Source organism: Pungitius pungitius, chromosome 5 (genome assembly GCF_949316345.1).
Source record: "Pungitius pungitius chromosome 5, fPunPun2.1, whole genome shotgun sequence".
Classification (NCBI taxonomy): Eukaryota; Metazoa; Chordata; class Actinopteri; order Perciformes; family Gasterosteidae; genus Pungitius; species Pungitius pungitius.
In genome coordinates, this window is record NC_084904.1 from 18,064,350 (window position 1) to 18,083,400 (window position 19,051).

General features: G+C 45.7%; 1 protein-coding gene across 12 annotated transcripts in view; it reads left to right on the forward strand.

Annotated features, from left to right (window-relative positions):
• The window catches only part of fbrsl1 (fibrosin-like 1), a 220,031-nt gene that overhangs the window by 97,550 nt on the left and 103,430 nt on the right, over nucleotides 1-19,051 (forward strand). For 10 of the 12 annotated variants that reach the window (XM_062562469.1, XM_062562464.1, XM_062562466.1 and 7 more), the window contains one exon: nucleotides 15,431-15,502. The exons of the other annotated variants lie outside the window; for them this stretch is intronic. In XM_062562469.1, the coding sequence (XP_062418453.1) occupies nucleotides 15,431-15,502 (72 nt within the window). The remainder of the gene's footprint in view (nucleotides 1-15,430; nucleotides 15,503-19,051) is intronic. 12 annotated transcript variants of the gene reach the window in all.

Below are 19,051 nucleotides of genomic sequence, written 5' to 3' on the forward strand. Positions count from 1 at the left end.
GCAGGTTTCTCATTCTTTTCTTTTTTTTTTCTTCTCCTTTTTCACGCCTCTCGACATTCTCTCTTCCTGCCACATCTTTTTTAAGGGTCCCCGTAGCCTTTGTCAGATGATGTTTAATTCATATTTGGTTTTGCATTTTAACCTTGCTTATCTGTAGGATCAAACACATCCATCTGAGCTTTTTCGGCTGCAAAGCCAGGGCATAGAGGAGGACTGCAAGCCCTTGTTGGAGTTTGAGAGGTCATGAGATGAAGAGACTTTCTTCCACATTCACAGACACCCCCTGGCAATTATTCCTGCTATCTTTTATCTTTCTATGAATCTTTTAGGGTTAAACCTCCCACCCGCCTCTTTAAATGTAATTCTACCTCAGCCAGAGTACCTTTTCTGAAACCTGTACAAAAAAGTTTTACTAAGTAGGTCATGTTCTGCCACTCGTCTTCTAATCACTCAACGAAAAGAACACAATTTCCCTCCATCGGAGCCCATGAGCCTTGCTCCTGGGATTTCTGTGAGCAACATACACTCATTTGATTTTCTGGCATGTGTTCTCTGCTTCTCCGTTCTCTCTACCCCCTTCTTTCTACTTACCGATTATCTGACAGTTACACAAGCAACACCTACCCTGCCTCCAACTTCACGAGACACGCACATATATGCGCGCAACCCCCTCCTCCTTCCCTCTAAGTCTCTCTCTCTCTCTCGCTCGCTGCCTGTGTGTCTCTCTCGGTGGAGAAGGTGTCTGACAGTAACAGCAGGTAAGGTATAAGATTACAGGAGAAAGCAGGGGCAATTATACCTCCAGCTGATGCTGGTGTGTTTATGAGGAGAGTAACTGTTAATGACAATGTTGTGGTTTCTCCAGAGGCTGGCGTACAGCTTAGGGGAACCTGATGTTTTTCTCTCGGCATAGCTTCCTGTTATGTTGTAGATGATTTTTTTTTGTCTGTTTGAGTTTTTGTTCTTTCACTTTCTCTCATGCCTCGCCGACGCCGAGAGCTTTCTCCTTTGGTCTGCCGTGCCTTCGTGATGCCCCGGACGTGGTGGGGTTTAACCTTTAGGGAAAGCTTTGGCACCGAGCTCGTACGGATTGACATCTAGGTGCCGAGTGAATAGCACGAAAAAAAAATTGGGTTCTTAGTGGTCATTTCAGCTTGGCCTGGTGATGCATACTGGTGAACACCAGTACATGCACACAGTGGTACTCGTACACAGGATGCAACGGCGGGTCTTACACAGGGGCTTTAGTTTCCACCCCCCCCCACCCCCCCCTTTGTGCCCTAACACACGGCAGGCAGATCTTAGCAATTTGCATATAGAGGACAAAGTCATAGTTGTAGTGGAGCAGTAGAAGTTTCAGAAGTCCTACAATACACACTTATACAATATTCACTTCTCCCACTGTATTTTTCTGGCACAATAACACAAAGATCACATTTGCAATCTAGAACACCTTAAAATGTGTTGTCATGCCTTACCTCACAGTTGTTATTTGCCCCGTTTGACAGTATGCAAATCCTTAAGCACTTCTGTCTGTGCCAGATGGTGCTAACACACTATTTGTCTTTTGTCTCCTTTGAGGCTGCACCTGTTAGGACTGAGTCTACCTGTTTGACTATCCACAAACAAATGTTCAACAAAGTGTGTACTGCATACTATTTGTTAAGATATCCTTTAGATCAAAGTACAACATATATATATATATACTGTATATATATATATATAAATGTAATGTCATTTTTGTTGTTTCATTGGATTTCCTCTTACTTATTGCTGCTGAATCAGTTTACACTAATAAAGGTAAAACATCCGTCGTAGTCCTGGCTTAGCTGTGACCCTCACTGATGGTCGGTTGTTAATATTTTGGGCGGGCTGTAACGTGAAGGTTGTTTTACTGTTTTACTCATTGAAAGTCGCTTTGCATGGAGGGGTAAAGCTAAATGCCAGGAAATGTTAATGACTGCCAGACTCACCCCCCCAGTCTCCCGCCTGTGAACATCTACGCTGTAGAGCCCCGTGCACTGTGCCTTCAGTGTAGTTGGCCTTGGCCCGATCACGCTGGGGCACATGGGAGATTAACTGGGCTGGCTTACTCACTCAGCAGGTTCCCCGACTCCCCTCCACTCATCGCGGCCCAATCTGCCAGCTAGCCTCCTGCTCCATCGAGCCATGGCAGCAGGGCACCGCAAGCCCGGCCCGCCTTCATTACGCCTGCCAGATGGGCTGAGAATTAGATTCGAACTCCCACCATGGAGGGATGGTGGAGAGAGATTGAGGAGGGAGGAAGGGAGAGAGGTGGCAGAGAAAAGGGGAGGCGGGAAGAAAGTTGCGGGGGGGGAGGGAGAAAGTAATGTTTTTTTGTTTTCATTTATGTTGCAAGTTATTACATTTTAATGTAACGCCCCTGGGACCTGGCAGCATTAAATGCCTGTTCTTGAATAATCGACACTAACTGCAAGCAAATGCTAGGGAGAAATGAAATTAGTGAGCGCAGCAATTTGGCACAGTGATTATCGGCTCCTTGGAGGCACTTCCTGATGATTTAAGAATGCTAACATTTAAGCAAGTCAGATCTCATTACTCTTCAAGGTTAAATCAAGCTGTGTCGGATGGGAGGCAGATTCTTGATTGGAAATAGAACTTCCTCCTCTCTCTCGGTCTCTCTTTAGCGCTCTTTGTTTGTTGCCAACGTTTCTTATGCCTGCGTTCGCTCGTTGCAAAGCAGGAAAGACGGGGCTGAAGTCTCTCTCGCCACAGGACATCTTTTGCCAGCTATTTGATCAGCGATGCTCCGTTTCCAAGGCATGGCGTCCACTGCAAAGGGTCATCACTTGGGCTACGAGCGCTGCCATGCAGAGTGCCTCTCCGAATCCCTCTGCTCCACGCAGATGTGTGCCCCGGCCTCGGGATGAACACAATGAAATTGGGACCCTTTTGAATCCAAACCAAAGTGTTTATTACTTTTCCGACTGCGAGACGAATGTTCCTTCACACTGTGTAGTTCTCTGCTATTTTCCCCCCCTGTTCTGTGGAGGCAGGAACGATTTTCAACGCAATTTCAGCCCTGGCATCTTCTGGTGCAGTGTTTACATCGGCCAGCCACACACATCTGTTCTCTACACAAACTTGATCCAATTAGGGCGACGCCAGACAATGGCTTACTCTTCCATAAACCCGGGCACACAGCGCCTGGGGCTCCCCGACAATACGGAAGTGTTGTCTCTTCCATTACGGGGCGTCAGATATTTTTAAAGGTGTTTACCCGCCGCCGATGTGTTAGCCCCCGTTTCCAAAAGAGGGGGCTCAGCTGGGGAAGTGAAAGGCGATGAGGATAATGATGCGAGTGGGAGCACTGCGGCGGATACAGATGCACTTTACCGTGCGGCGCGTGATGAATCCCTTTCCTCCGCTGCACTGCACCCCGCGAAGGGTGAGGGACGGATGTGTTGGACTTTTAGCTCCACTTTCTAAACGCAGGAAAAATCAAAACATTTTCTCTGCGCTGATGAGATTTATTTAAAGCGTGTGCGAGAGCAACAAACCCACTTTGGGGAATACGTCTATTAGTTTTCCAAGCTGTTGTTTTTTCATGCGGGGGGGGGGGGGGGGGAATCATTGCAAGTCAAATGTAATCACACCGCCGTTGGGTTATGCTCCGTCTCGAATAATAATAATATTAGGATGGTCCCTGGCACTGCCTGCATCAGGCTTGTAATTTGAATTTCTGGGACCTGTGAGGAGGCTGATGTTAATCACAACCAATCACTGATGTTATCGTTGTTTTTGGTTGGTTTTTTTTCTTGTTTATAACAGCTTTATCTTTTTGCACATCTCGAAATGTAGCAACCTAAATTCATTATGTGCAGTGTTTCATGTAGTCAACAGACATGGTGTTTGTGATGTGGGGTTTTGCTTCCTGCCACTTATACGCTGCGTGTGCTACACTGCATATGATGTCTCTGCATCACATTTCGTCTTTGTTGTGGCCTAAAGGATTTCTGGATTGAAACAGGGTCGCCCCCGGAATGAGGACAAAGTCTCTTAATTTTAACCCGGCATTTCCACAAGAAACGTTCATGCTTAAGAATGATTAGCAGAGATTAAGGTGGGTTTGTTTGGCATCTTGGAAGGCTCTGTGACAATCTGGAACTGGATTGAAAGCAGCTTTTGCAAACACACTCACAGCCAACAAACCCACCTGAATTATTTACATTAAAGTCATCATGAAGGCTTTGGAGCCAAGGGCCTAGAGTTATCTGTTGAACTGCCCAGACCTTAGAGCAAGGGAAGTGTGGGAATTATTATGTTAACTATTCCAAGGCTGTTAATGGAACATCTTTTGCAAAGCGAGAGATTTGTCACTGCCACTTGAAGAGTTATTTTTGGCAGTTATTAGTAGACAAAAATGAATGTGTTGCATTAAGCTCAGACTGTACCTTTTCGTAATGGGAGGGGTAGCTTGTACATTTTCTATTTCAGAGACTGGCAGGCTAGACTGAGTGCTCAGATCAAATAGTGGTCCATTCTCTCAGCCATTGATGTGAATCCATCTCCCCCATCCGAGCCATTCTGCTATCATGTATCCTATTTCCATATTGTCTTCCCGATCATGTATATGAGATGGAGCCCTCCCATGTGCTGGATGATGTGATCCCCAGATAGATTCATTCATACGTAATGATAAAAGATGGGTTTGGACAGGGCTACTTATTTGACAATCATTGAAGTGCCACTGTGATGGATGGCAGGGAGGATCTCCACCCGTCTCCCCTCCCACCCCATAGCTATGGCTCCCTCTTCTTATCCTCCCCTGCCCCCCACCCCCCCCCCCCCCCCCCCACCTATTCGTTTTCCCCCGGCCGAGCTCAAGGTCTCGCCTCACTTTAAAAGAGAAATATCAAATTGAATTAAAATTGCTCGCTCACCCAAAACAGAGTCCTGTGCGCCTTAAAAACCACACATCTGTTCCCACAATTCATTGTTGCAAAGTCAATCCCTCTCTCGCTGTCTCTCTCTGGGTGCGTGGTAATGTGAATTATTCATGCCAGCGGGGCCGCGCCGTGCTTCATCATGTTAAAGTGCCCATGACATTACTGATGGAGCCACCGACGCCCCTGCACTGCTAGCTATGCTAATGCATTCGGTAGGAGTAAAGAAAAAGAGATGGCAGCACTTCTGGGGATCAGAGGGACAAGAACTTATCACCCATTAGAAATTGTGTACTTGAAAATCTAACTCCTAGTCCAATCGCAAAAAAAGATCCCTCGCTTCTCCTACGAATGAGGACACCAGACGTTGCTACCGTTCAGGGTCCTTGAATCAATCGGCCAACATTCACAATTAAAGTTGCCAGGATTCGTGGCACCTCTGCAGCCGCGAATACGTTTTTTTTTTCTCCGCCCATTTCCCCGCCCACACTGTACTTGCTCACGCTGCCATCCAAAGGTTTTGATCACAACTCCACTGGATTAGCTTTCCGCGCACTGAGAGAGTGCATCTCAGTAGCGCCCGGGGGATTACTTTGCGTTAGCGTGCATCAGTGCTGGGAGCTCATGCTGTATTTATCGGAACCCTGAAACTCAATAAGCCAGCGCAATTGTAAGAGCAGAGAATTAACTTTGATGGGGATATTGAATGTAGAGCGGCAGTTTAGCCGGTTGGAAGAATATACTTGCACTGAATGCCGCTGTAGTGCACATAATGTGGGCCCACGGGGAGAGGCCATCATTCAGCTCAATTTTTTGTCCCTCAGGCGTTGTATTCATGGCTAAGAATGGTTTGATTGATAGGGGCTTTTAAGCCGGCAATCACAATCACATCCTGCAACCCTCCTCCCGCTTTGCTCTGCAGATTCATGCAAACCGAGGCCTCTCCCCAAAAAGTTATTTATTGTTGCCTTAAATTGATCCGGTATAGTCTCGCAGAGGTTTTGAAAAAAGAAAACAAGCAGAGAATAGGACGGAAGCAAGAGAGGAACAGCCAAACAACTATGAGATATTTCCACTGTCAGTTTGTGGTGAGCTTGCCTCCGCTATGCTCTTTTTTTTCAAGCTTTTCTCGCCTCTTCAGAAACCGCCCGCGCGTCTGTAAAGGTGCTGGGCGAGATGAGCACGACTGATACTGTGGTTCTCACACGCCTTGCCTTCTGAAATCTCGCAAGCGATAGCGGTTACTGGCGGAGGAGGCCCAATCAAATCTCACCTGGTTACAGAAAGAAAAAAAAAAAATGAGTACGAGCGCAGTGAGGGAGGGTTGAGGCGTGGTGAGTAAAAGCAGAGAAAGGGGCCACATCAGATCTCTGAGGTTGTGTCTGAGTTTCAGTTGACACATCTCTGGCCCCCGAGTGCACCACGCTTTCCACAAATGAGTGTGTCGAGTCAGGACCTGATGCATCACAAACCACACCGACATTGCTTTATCTTCTGATTGCGAATCTGAGAATCTTAAAGTATGATTACAACTGGTTTCCCTTTTGAATTTGTTCAGAGTAAACAGCTGAACTAACTATAAGCGTTTTAAGGCTTGTACACAAATGTACACACTTTGTATTTCTCGGTTTAATGATTCAAATCATGTATGTCTATCTTTACAGTTGTGTATGAGGTCAGCCGTATGGGGCTTTAGAGATTAGAGGGTTCTTCAGGGTCTGAGGGACGGGTCTGGCCCAACGTATGCAGCAGTTCTGATCCCAAAATAGCCAAGTTGCTATGCTGAAACTCAGAGATGCTGTTGCTGTCATTCAAGCTCGAGGTGATATGATGAAGTCGAGAAAGACATTGATTTGACTTGCTCAACCACGTATGTGAGATGCAAGTTGAAGCCCGGATGCTTTGAATTAATATTCCTCTCCAAACACAGCACTCAATTCTAAAATGCATCAATAGAAGGAGCTTCATCTCCGTGAACTGACGCGTGTCACAAAGGCAATACCCAACTCCCCTCTCCTCCTCCCGTTACAGATGCTTGTTAGCACCGCTGCCATAGGCCCTCCTCCCTGTGACGGCTCAGTCACAATGCATTAGACCAACTGAAGGCCCTACACATCTCATAACTGGCTCCAAATATTGGTTTTCCTGATAAATTTGGTTAAAAAACGCATTAATGAGGAGAAAAGTAAACACGGGGCTCGTCGGCAGGATGTGGGTGGCTGCCCCCGTGGGGGAGGAATCTCTGGTATATAGCAATAGTTACAGCATCACCCAACGGGGGGATCCGCAAACCTCGCTCCTATACTCCCGGTGCCTGTGCGGCTATAGGCACACTCGTATGGCTGCAGTGAGACAGCAAGGTTTTCATTTACCAACTACACAGCTCCCTCTCTCTCCGAAAGCAAGCCTTCGGGGTAATGTTAGGCCTTTTCATAAGTTACAAAGATGTAATTAGACAAATTAGCTCAGCAGACACTCGGGGTTGCGTTTTTAATGGCTGCGTTTTGCCCGGGTTGGTAATTAGCAGTCAGCCGCTGCTCCAAAATCACACATGGAACCCGGAGCCTTGCATTTGTAACCTGACAACAAGTAGCAGTGCGGTGATGAAGGCTTATGCGTCGCTCGGGCTCGCTCTGTCTCACTTGCCAGCCAGGTTTGATGCTGGAAATTCACGCTGAGCCACCGTGCGAATCTTTTGTTCCCGTGTATCATTTTCTTCCAGGTTGAGCGCCGCCGTCCGCTCGGCACGGCGGCGAAATCAAATCAAAAGGATGTGTTTTTGCCTCAGAGGCGCAGATTTTCATTCAAGCCAATCACCTTTATGGCTCAATTCATCAGAGCCCTGGTGTACGTGTCCAGGTCTCTTGTTGTGAGTAGCACCCGGGGAGCCTACGAGCCATTTCCACACACTCTGCTCCTCTCCTACTTTTAATGACTAGCCCATGGTGATTTTTTTTTTTTTTTTTTTTTTTATTGGCTCGGAATAAATTCCCCCTCTCTGTGACTCCAGACATCCTTAAATTGGATCGAGCGTGCAGAATGCCAAATCGGAAATGACCTAGCAAAATGCAGATTAACTTGTGACAGAATTTATTTGTGTATTTACTGGATGTGTCCATATTAAATTTGTGACACCGTGTTTATCACAAACACGACTTGGCTGCGGGCTATTCACTGCTGTTACAATGATGTTCAGTCTTCATATGCAGCGAGAAATGGATTTTCTTTCTGTTTTCCATTTATTTCCATACAACCTCAAGCACTAAGGCCTGTCTTTGTACTTTGTCTTTGTCTATTATATAAAAATATGTGACATTCAGGTGCTCTCAGGAATGCTCTGAATGTGCTTCCCCTCCATTCAGCACAATTCTCCACATTTCAACTGTGGCTCCACACATCTGCTGATCACTCCATATGGAGAAAGTAGATGTTTTGACATTTCCAATAAACCTGAATTATTGAAGCAAAGTAAAAGAACAAAAAACACCATGCAGTGTGTATGGTCTCACTTGCCCTGACCCCTCGCAGTCTCAGGGATCTGTACCTCTGTACTGTGTCTTTGTTCTAATTGTGGGGGCAAGTTGGCACAATGTTCTACCTAAGCCACGCGGGAAGGAGGTGAATGGGAACAACGTGCCGTGAGCGGACAGCAGCACACATCCACGGGAGCTTTGTGTGTTGAGGAGATAAGGCTCGGGCCCCTAGCATGACAGGGAGTCGGGGACCGGGAAATGGAGGACAAGAGACTGCAGCCTTAAGGCCAAAAGACTCAGCAGAGAGTAATGAGGTCCAGCTCTCACCGAGGATACTTCCCAAACTGGCAGAGGGAGAGGGAGGGAGGGACGGGGAAGTAGAGGTTAGGGGGAAACACAACCTTGGAGTGCAAATTAGCCTCCTCGGCATGGCAGCTGACGTAATCGAATGGAAAACAAAGGCGCAAATGACTTATTTGAAGGTAACGTAGCATTGCGTTATTTGGTGACAAAATCATCATCTTTGCTTTGCTACAATGCGACCAGCAACTAAGGAAATGGATGAGATGGAAGAAGAAATGCAATCCTGTTAAGATTTAAAAAAAATTATAATACCTTTTTTTTTTTCTTTTGGTAGGAGTCTGCTGTTTTGAACAAAGCTTTAAATAGCCACTGTACTCTGCCTGCCCTTACCTGTTTAACATATTGGAGCATTTAGCAGCTAAAGAAGCTTGTAGCGACCAAAACAGAGTTAATAGCAGAGTGAAGCCTGGATGTATCTCCCACAACAATAACGTTTTCTAGACTGAAGTCTTTCACCTCTTCGTGCCGCAAGCAGAGTTCCAGACGTACTAATCAGTCACGAGGCCAGCTACAATGAATCAGCCGGCATCTTAAAAGGAAGTGGCTGCCGTCTCACATCGACCGTATGAACATCCTCTGAGGGCACAATATGAGTTGAAAAATACTTTTAATTTTGAGCGCCACAGTTTCTCGGGCGTGATTCGTGGCCCATCCATTATGCGTGATGCCTTTTAGATTCCTCTAATGGAATTTTACACTCCTGTTTCTCTCCTACATGTCGCGCACACACACACACACACAGCGACACACACATTAACGCACACACGCTGAGCTTCTCTGTGCTTGGCCTGCCGATGGCACGAGGCGCCTTGGCTCATTTGATTCCAGCTAATAAGCGGCGTTTGCCCAGAGCGATGCACAAATGAGTTGTGGCCCGCCCGAGCTTCCTCCGCTGCGGGTCTCAAGTGTTGGACAACCGAGCTCTGTGCGTGAAGGCTGATTGTGTCATAAGGGTCCAGATAGCTACGCTGTCCTACAGGACGATGCTGGAAGAAGGCCATTCAATAAACGCTAGTTTTAGATTCTGACATCTTTTATTCAAAGTCCAAAACCGATGTGGGTTTTTTTTAACGTGCATTGAGGCCGCGTTGCAGAAAAGCGCACACAGCGAGACGCGCACTGCCGGCTGCACACACGGCCGCAAACGCAGACCCGAAATCCTGCCTGGGCCAACACCCTCACGCACAGCTACACAGCGCACACATACTAACACAACATGGCCGAACCGACGCCTTTTCTTCACCAGCACTCAAAAGCACACACTCGTCTATATATTCTCAGTGAAAATGAAAACGCTTCCTTGTTGACACGTTGTAGTGCTTTTGCGTTTTGATTAGCGAGAGAAGGGAAGTGGTAATGAACTGTGAACGTTCCATCTCGAGACCACGGCATCAGCTCGTTTCCCCGCCTGACGCCGCATTACTATTCTGTCCGTACACCGCTCCCAATTAACTCCACCGACTCTCTCATCCGCCTTTGTTTATCTTCAATGCAAAAATGACTATTTGCTCCATTCTCTCAGCACATCCGTGTGATGATGATGCGCCTGGTTGTGTGCGAGCCGTGACATGTCGGCCGCTGCTGTTATTTCTCAAGTGTTTGTTTTTTTTACTCTTTTGTAACTAGTCGTTGTACACCATTAAGGCTGAGTGTGTAACAAAAGTGGACAGACGCACAAACGGCATGCTAGGCAAGCCTGTATTCCTTCACATTTCTAGCTGCACCAAGTCAGGCAATAATGACTGTTTTTAGTTTTAAGTTCATCGCTTGCACCCGTTCATTGTTCCACCTCAGGAAAACAAAAGAGTGAAACAACACACCTCCGTTCTAACTCGCCCGTAGAGTCTGCAATAACAGACCCGCCCTCGCCTGCCTCCCGGTCGCAGGGAGATGCTGTGTGCGACGCGCGTGAAAGACAGTGTGTATCAATCTTTTGTCATTTTTAATACTGCAGTCTTATCGGCAGAAATGACAAGCTCAAATGAGCCGGCGCGGCAATTACCACAGTACGTGTGCGTGCGTGTGTGTATGTGTGTGTGTGTGTTGGTTGGGTGGGGGCCAGAGGGAGTCGGTGGTGCTGGGACCATTTACAGCTTGCTGATGAGAAACCCTGCTGTTCTCCTCATCACCCCTTCCTCTTTGTCTGTATCCTTCACTACACCCCAACCACACACACTCACTCTTACTCATACACACAAGCACACATATACACACACACCAGGACACCTGCAATTAGGCAGTGAAGTGGCACACAAATACTCATCAAATGGTTACTACAATGGCAGGTAGATATCCCTTATGGCTCTGGAAGCACTTGCAGCCAATGACAGATTAGTTATTATTGCATATTTTGTTGGGATACACTAAACCCTTCATGGCAGACTTCTATGCCCCAACTAGTCAACAAATAAAATTGCTGAAACACATTTGTTGGTGCTGACACACACCAACAGCTCTATCATGCGACACACACACACACACACACACACACACACTCGCATGGATCCATCGTCCTCTAAAGAGGCCGAGGGACACGGCCACGCGGCGAGGAGAGGCTGCGGAGGCCACGACACGCCGAGGGATGTGGAGGTGTCAAACATGGAAGTGTCAAACAGTGGCCACTCACCACCCCGAACCTTTCGTCATCCTCAGTGTGTGTGTGTGTGTGTGTGTGTGTGTGTGTGTGTGTGTGTAGAGCCGTGCAGTGTGTACAGTGTGTGTCCGTAGGCGGCTGTCACCTCTAAACAGCAAAGTTTTCAAATTACGCGGCCAGGCGATGACAGTTCAGCCAGAGCCACCGGGCGGGTTAGAGACGGCTGCCTCCCTCCATCTAACGACCCCCCCGCCCCCCTGTATCCCTCTCCCTCACTCAGCTAGGTGTTGTGACTGCTGGTGACAGGAGTCGCCGGTTTTACTGCATGTGGTTTTCTTGCTACAACATGTCAGCGTTGTGCATTTCCCCACAGCATGTTGAGTAGGAAATTCTGATATTACTATATTTAACTTAATCTATATGTTTATATATATTATATTTGTCAAATAATTTACAAAATATGAGTAATAATGGGAAATTTAAAAACAAGTAAATGAGTTAATGCAGTGCCTGTGCAGGTGTAATCCCCTGCTGTAATTTGAGTTTTGATCATTTAATACATGATAATAGCTACTGTGGTGGTGACAACAATCATAAAAGATCTATATATAAGTATCATCCTGTCGCAAAATATTCTTGTTTCCTTTTTGAACTTGGTAACAAATTAAGCTTGTTTCAGTTGTTTCAGCTTTTCCCCCATTGAGGGCTAAGTTGTGTTGCTTAGTGTTCACAGACAGTTCTTGAATACTACAATAAAATCTTTATTTTAGCCATATAGCCTTGAACTTTCACATACGATTTTGTGATTGTGTCGTGAGATTTCACCTTTGTGGTCATTGTAATTCCAAGATGAGACTTCTTGGACCAGACCTCAGATGTGTCATTTCACATTGGAGGAGCAATCCTTCTCCGGTGGATGGGGTTCACTTCAATTTAACACGCTGCAACTCCTCATCGATAGTTTGTCCCGCCGCACAAAGAGATGAAATATGGGAATGAGCGTACGTTAGATCTTCATAAACAGACCTCACACGAGTAGAGATGAAAATGGATTTCAACTGTAACACAATCTGGCTAAATAGTACAGGAGGCGCGGCCGGTGAATTTTAAAGTGCTCGATGACCTCCAAGTTAATCCTCATCAAGGTGTCCTGGTAGCTCAGGAGACCAAAGGACACGAGGAGGATCTGAGACTCAGCGGCACACATTGGAATCCGCTTCCTAACCTTTGTCAAGTGTCACAGCTTCCATCTTTGCCTTTGATCTTGTCTGTCTGCCTTAAGTTGTGTGTCTGTCTGATGAACCAATACCACATAATGTCTGCTCATGGCTTCCCAGCCTCACATAAGGCTCAAAAAAGGATTTATTGCTTTATCCTATAATTAAACAAAAGCAACTTTATTAGCCAGGACATTCACAGGCCACGAACAGCCATGTTAACAGCCAAACGTAGTGTAATTTCCAGTGTTTTGAGCTATTTGAATTTGCTGGGAGAATTCTCCAGAGAGCTCGTAAGATGGAAGCGTCGCAGTTTTCTTTGCGCGCACTGACACCATTGTCATTGAAGGCTAAAGCTCGATGAAACCGTAGGTCGTTATTGTCACTAGTGATGCAAGTTACTAGATTTATTAGCTCTATATCCGCTCAATGAAAGAATTTAGAGGTAATGTAAATGCATTGGCTGTAGTGTGGCCGAATGTGACAATACTAAAACTATAATGTATTACTTTTAGTGTCTTTCAGAGAAATGAACAGCGGAATGATTTCAGGTGGACATTGGTGCATTTTTGACAGTTTTATGAAAAGTTATGGATAGATTTTTATGTGTCAAGAGCCATTACGCTTGACAAATGCAAAGTAAATCATCAATTTAATTAAAAATGAAAATCCTAGAATCACTAATGTTGCTGTTAAAAGATTAAAGCAGCAATATAGGAATCTCCTTAGGAAAGTACACTCTGATCAAGACGGAAGGAAAACATTACTTTATCATTAACTCAAAGGGAAATCCTTTCAAATCACAAAAGCCCCTGTTTCTCAATGCTGGCTTCCTGCGCACAGATTCTGAGCTTGTGAGGATCATAAATGTGGCCGTGGGGAGACGGCTCTTCGCTTGACCTCGGTGACACAGCAGGCGAGGTGGCAGGGCCGATTAGAAAAGTGTGTTCTTTGGTTTTGGCTCTGTGCACAGGATGCCATGTGTCAAACAAGGACCCGGGGCCACGAGGAGGAGGAAGTGTGTCCTCTGAGGCACTTTGCAACGTTACTGCCAATGCAATATTTGCCAGATGGCCTTTGATGTATGGGGAAGCAACGCAACGCACGCCATGCTGCTCCTTGTCCAGGGCTGTACGCTCTATCATATTACCTTCTGCAGCTTCAAGTTAAAACACCCCCCTGAGCACCAAACTCAAACTTCATATATTTCCTTTATATCCGTCACAACAGGAATAACTTGTTGGAGAACTACTTTATCCTATTTAATCCTAAAGCTGTGACAAATTAACTTTTAATTGGCTGAGAATTGAGTCAATGAATGAGAATAATTCACTTAAATATTATATGACTTTTAACTTGGAGTCATGGCCTCAAGTTCAACCTCTATCAAATAGTACATGTAGAGCTACTACTTTCTATTTTTTTAAATGTATTGAAGAACATCTATTTTAAACCATGTTGTTCCACTCTTCTCTCCTCTACTACATCTTCCACCTTTGGACCTAACACACAATTGAGAAAAACGTCAGTTTTGATAACCAGCAAGCGCAGGAGGACAAAAAAACGTCCTGGAGCTTTTTGTCCTTCTGCTACACATCTTCACCAGGCCCTGTCAGCCAATGCTTTCATTTTATCCCTCCCTTTAGTCCACATCTCCTCCCATTGCAACGCTTGAAGACAGCTGGGTGTCTGTTTGTGGTCCGTTTATAGTCGTGCCGGGGTAATTAAGAGCTTTCTGTAAAATGAAAGCTTTGTCGGGCTTCTCAGATGTTACCTAACAAGCCAGCCTACAAAGGTGTTGGTGTAACGCATTTATCATCGTCATCTGGGGCTAATTACTAGCCCATAAATCACTAGTCTGACCCGGACCAGCTACAGCTGAAAGAAACTAGGCTCTGCTAAAATTTCCCCAATGGTTTCTCTTGTTTAATGTCTTTTCCCCCTCCCATTAGCAACACTCATTTTCTTTGTTATCATCAACAATTTGATATTTATCGTGATTTTGTTAGCAATGAGCTGATAATCAAATGATATGTTTGCATCATAGGATCCTTTCCTTTTCCACTTTATTATACCTCGAGCTCATTTAAAGCTGAAAGAAGCTGAAGGAGATAACATTTTCCGCAGCATGCAGGGCTTAAAGTGTCCTCGCCCTGACTTTTACAATGATAGGAAGGTTAAGTTATCACTGCGTTGCTGCCTTTCAAGCATCCTCCATTTCCACTTACTTACCAGATCCAGCAATCCCCGGCCAGTCTATAAAATCCCACAGCTTACTTTTCTTTAATTAAATGCCACTCGTAATGCTCCCTGTGCACCCAGCATGTCTGCGGCCGCAGCTGATGCTTTTAAAAGCAAGGAGCCACCTTTAATGCGGTGTGCCGTGTGCAGCTCAGCTGCACCAAGGGGCCAGAGCAAGCAGGCATCCATCTTAACAAGGTCACACCGTTTGATTTTTAATATAACCGTCAGTGCTCAGGCCCCGCGTCCCGCTTTGAAATATTAGCGCTCATTAATGATGCGGAAGCTGCCCCGCCTCGCCCCCTCCTCGCAAAAACCCATCGGCAATCATTCCGGACGTGAGGGTGTGCAGAGGCAGGTCTGTGCTCAGACCTGCTCCCCCCTCACTGCCCAGGGTTGGCCAAATGCCTGCTTTATGGGTCAGTTTTATGGCATCCATTATGCACACTTAACAACCAACTGTAATTCTCTAGGTCTAAACGTGGGTTGCCTTAGACTTTGACCTTTTGTTTTGGCCATTGAAGATGTTATCTCTGCCTCATGCAGAGAGATTTATCATCTGAAGTCTGGTCTGTGTTTTATTGTGTTTTTCTCTTTTAATTTGTGTCTGATCAGGAGGCCGAGATAAAGTCTGCTCGTTTTGAAGATGATGCAAGGAAATGGGCCCGGAAAGACCTCATTGTTGTTGTACGTATACATTTTTCTTTTTTCTAAAAGGCTTGTTTAAGGGTTATTACTTTCTTATTTTATATTATGAATATATTTCATTTGGCTTCCGGCACAAGAGCTAAGTGAAAGTTACTGTAAGTTGTTTTCACGTCAAATTGCCAGTTTCTCGGAGCTGTAAAAACGAGGCATAGAGAGTCAGGGTCAAAAACAGCTCACCCTCCTACACAAACATCTTATTAATCAGCAGCTTTTGTAGCACGGTTGAACTTTTCTGTACTTCTTGTTTTCTGCTGCCCACTCACTTAATGCTCTGCAGCAAAAAAAAGGGGGCGGACTTTAACAGCAGTATTTTATAATATTCTACTACAAATTCACTTTGTCGTTCTAATTCAGTGCTTCAAGTCCTTTCTTCCGAGAAAGCAACTGAATCATGACCAACAACTCTGCTCAGTCTACCTGACGACGTGCTTTTGTTACTCCACCTCGGTTGCTTTACTGCCCCGACTGCCGGGCAGAATTTTCCATTTGAAGCACAGCTTACGCAAGCAGTACACTCGTAACAAATTACACCAGCGCCTCCTCTCAACATGACTTATGCTACCGGGTCGATGGAGATGCAAGGCATTCCGTAAGTTATTGTGCTGTGTGCCCTTGGAGCCGACGGCGTGTTTACACAACCTATATTCCTTTCTGCCTCTTCCTTTGGCTCTGTTCCCTGAGAGAGATTTCCAGGGCACGGTCTGACCAAACTGCAAAAACACACTTTTCCCAGCCGCCCTGTTTGAATGCACGATGCAACGGTCGCAGAAATTCAAAGTTGTAAATCTGCGGCCGGTGACCTCATAAAGCGCGCTTGACCCCCACGATGAGGAGGCTGAATGGGCCTCGCACCATTAAGTTCACAGATGCCATCAGGGTTCGGTTTCAATGCTCCAACTGTTTGTAGTCGGGACCAGTGTCTCTTGGAGAAGTCACTAACTGGATGATCTACACTACTGAGGAAAAAGTGATTTATTAGCTGAGCTCACGGTTTAGCATCGTCTCCGCCAGGACCATCATGAGATTGTGCGCGTGTTTGCATTGTGTTTGTACGAGGCTAGTCCCACACAATCTCATAATATTTTGGGTGGCCAGTTAGGGTTGCAGGCTCAAGGCCTTCTCTTTGTTGCGGTTACCCCCAATTTCTAAATACACCTTTTATTTGCTGCACATCTGGACCTCGCTGCACTCTGCTTAGGGGGCCGACAGCTTGCCGAGTTTTGTAGAGTGAGTTTGAGTGGAGAAGGTTTAACAAGGCTTGATATCCCGGGGTTGTGTCCATTATGACGGCGTTGGTTTTTGGAGACACACCTGGCTGAGATCTGCACTCTACTAAGTGCACTTTTTTAGTGGACATTTTAAACAATAATACAATAGATGTAACCCCACTCACCCAGGAGATATAAAGAGCACCAGGTGAGTATGAAAAATGCTTTTGGCAAATAACTAGCCAACAATTTGTATCAATAATGGTTTTAATGGACACTCATCACACACTGTTAGTCTTATGGGATGATTCCGGAGACACGCACGACTGTCTGTGGACACTTTTTCATCACTAACAATCTGCTAGCACGAAAAGCATGTTAAAAGACAAGTAAAATATCCCTTAATAATCTCTTAAGCTGCAATTTACTTACATGCACTTATTGTAAACAAAGCCGTAGAAAGTCATTTCCAGTGAAGGTCTCTGAAGTTTCGGTGGTTAAGGCTCGACAACCGGGGTTAAAGCGGCACACACTTTTTTGTTCCAAGTGCCCCACTTAAGGCCTCTTTTGTGGCTCCAGATGTTTTGTGTAGCTATTTATTTAGCTGGGAAGCAGGCAGCAGGCATATTTGATGGAGAGGCAGAACCTCGGTGACATTGTTGCAGGGCGTTACAAAAGATAGCTGCTTAATGTGATTTAGAGAGGGGTTTCAAAGCTGGGGACTTTAATGCCTTTGAGAGGGAGGTTACCAAATTGAAATGCAAATCTTAACATTTTGGAATTCATTAGGGTTGACACAGCAACAAAGTCCAAGCTTCTGACTTTGTTATTTCACTGCTACGTGGTCCCATTCTTCCAGTGTGTGTGTGTGTGTGAAGACTGCCGTCATCGCCAATCTTGCTAGCTGCAAAATCCCCACATGTAACAGGTGTGTGGTGCTGTGGTGTTGGAATTATAATGATAACGTGACCCATCATGATTATCTTGTATAAATGGTGTCTGCTGTTAACTTTTCTTCTGTGTTAAACTCTAACTAGAACACCGAGTTGCAGTATAACTAGTAGGAACTTACGCTTTTGAGGAGTTTAAAAGCTGATAGGGAATTGGAAGTGAACGTTGTTATAAAAACCTTTTATGCTTCCTCTTTCTTTGACAGTTGAATCGCTCGATTATTCTGACATTCCCAGAAACGAGCTTTTGCACGTCCGACACACACACACACACACACACACACACACACACACACACGCTCACACATCTTTTACCATCGTATGGCACGTACCGATCTGTATCTCCGACACACACTACCCCCAGAGAATTGATTAAAATCAGAGAGAGACAGGCCTTGAACATAGCTGCTTTTGTCTAAACAAACAAAAGGCTGCTTCTAATTGGATTCACATTGAGAGAGGTATTTAAAACAGTTGGGTAACTTACACCAGCTGATGGCTTTTAAGGGGGGCATTTTGTGACCCAGTCACGGTTATTGGTCGAGCCCCGCTCCAGCAGAGCACAGGTATGTCAAGAAATCTATCCGTCGAAATCGATTCAAGACTTTCCCCTCATTTTTAAAACTTTGTACTTTAGGTGCACTTAAACCCACCACCACCGATTTTGGCAGCTGTACAATTTTGGTAAAAGTTAACAAATCTTGATGTTTGATTAAATGCTAAGAAATCTAAGAAGGCCTTGCACTGACCCATGGGAGTGTAATCCAAGCAGGCCAAATAGTGCAGGTTACAGATAATTAAACCAGTGAAAGGCTGATTAGAGGCAGCGAGACAAGAAATCAATGAAACATAGCCAGACAAAGCGTGTCTGATTGTTTACATACCTGGGACACACAAACGCGCGCACACACACACACACACACACAGTTTTTGTATCTGGATTTGAGTCAAACAATATAAAGATGGACGCCAAATGGCTGCAGTCGGAGGCTTCGCCATCCATCGCTCACCCAGACACAGACACTCCATTAACTCTGCTCTGAACCCTGGATTAGATCCCACCGCAACCCCCCGACTGTCCGTCCGCCTCGGCTCCGCCCCGTTGACACTGGCTTTCTCCGGGGCCCGAGGAGGCAGCTCCGCTGAATGGCTCGTGCTGAGTCACAGGCGAGACCAAAGTGGGCTGAGGGGTAGGCGGCTGCACGGAGGCCTGGGAGAATGAAACACTCAACTGTTGTTGGCGATGAAACAATTACTAGTTAAACATACCTGCCAATTTGGTGCTGAACAAGACTACAGTAAATGAATGTAAATGTAAATCTGAGCGTGTGGTGATAGGTTCTAGCGGGTTTATACTGCTGTTTGTCTAA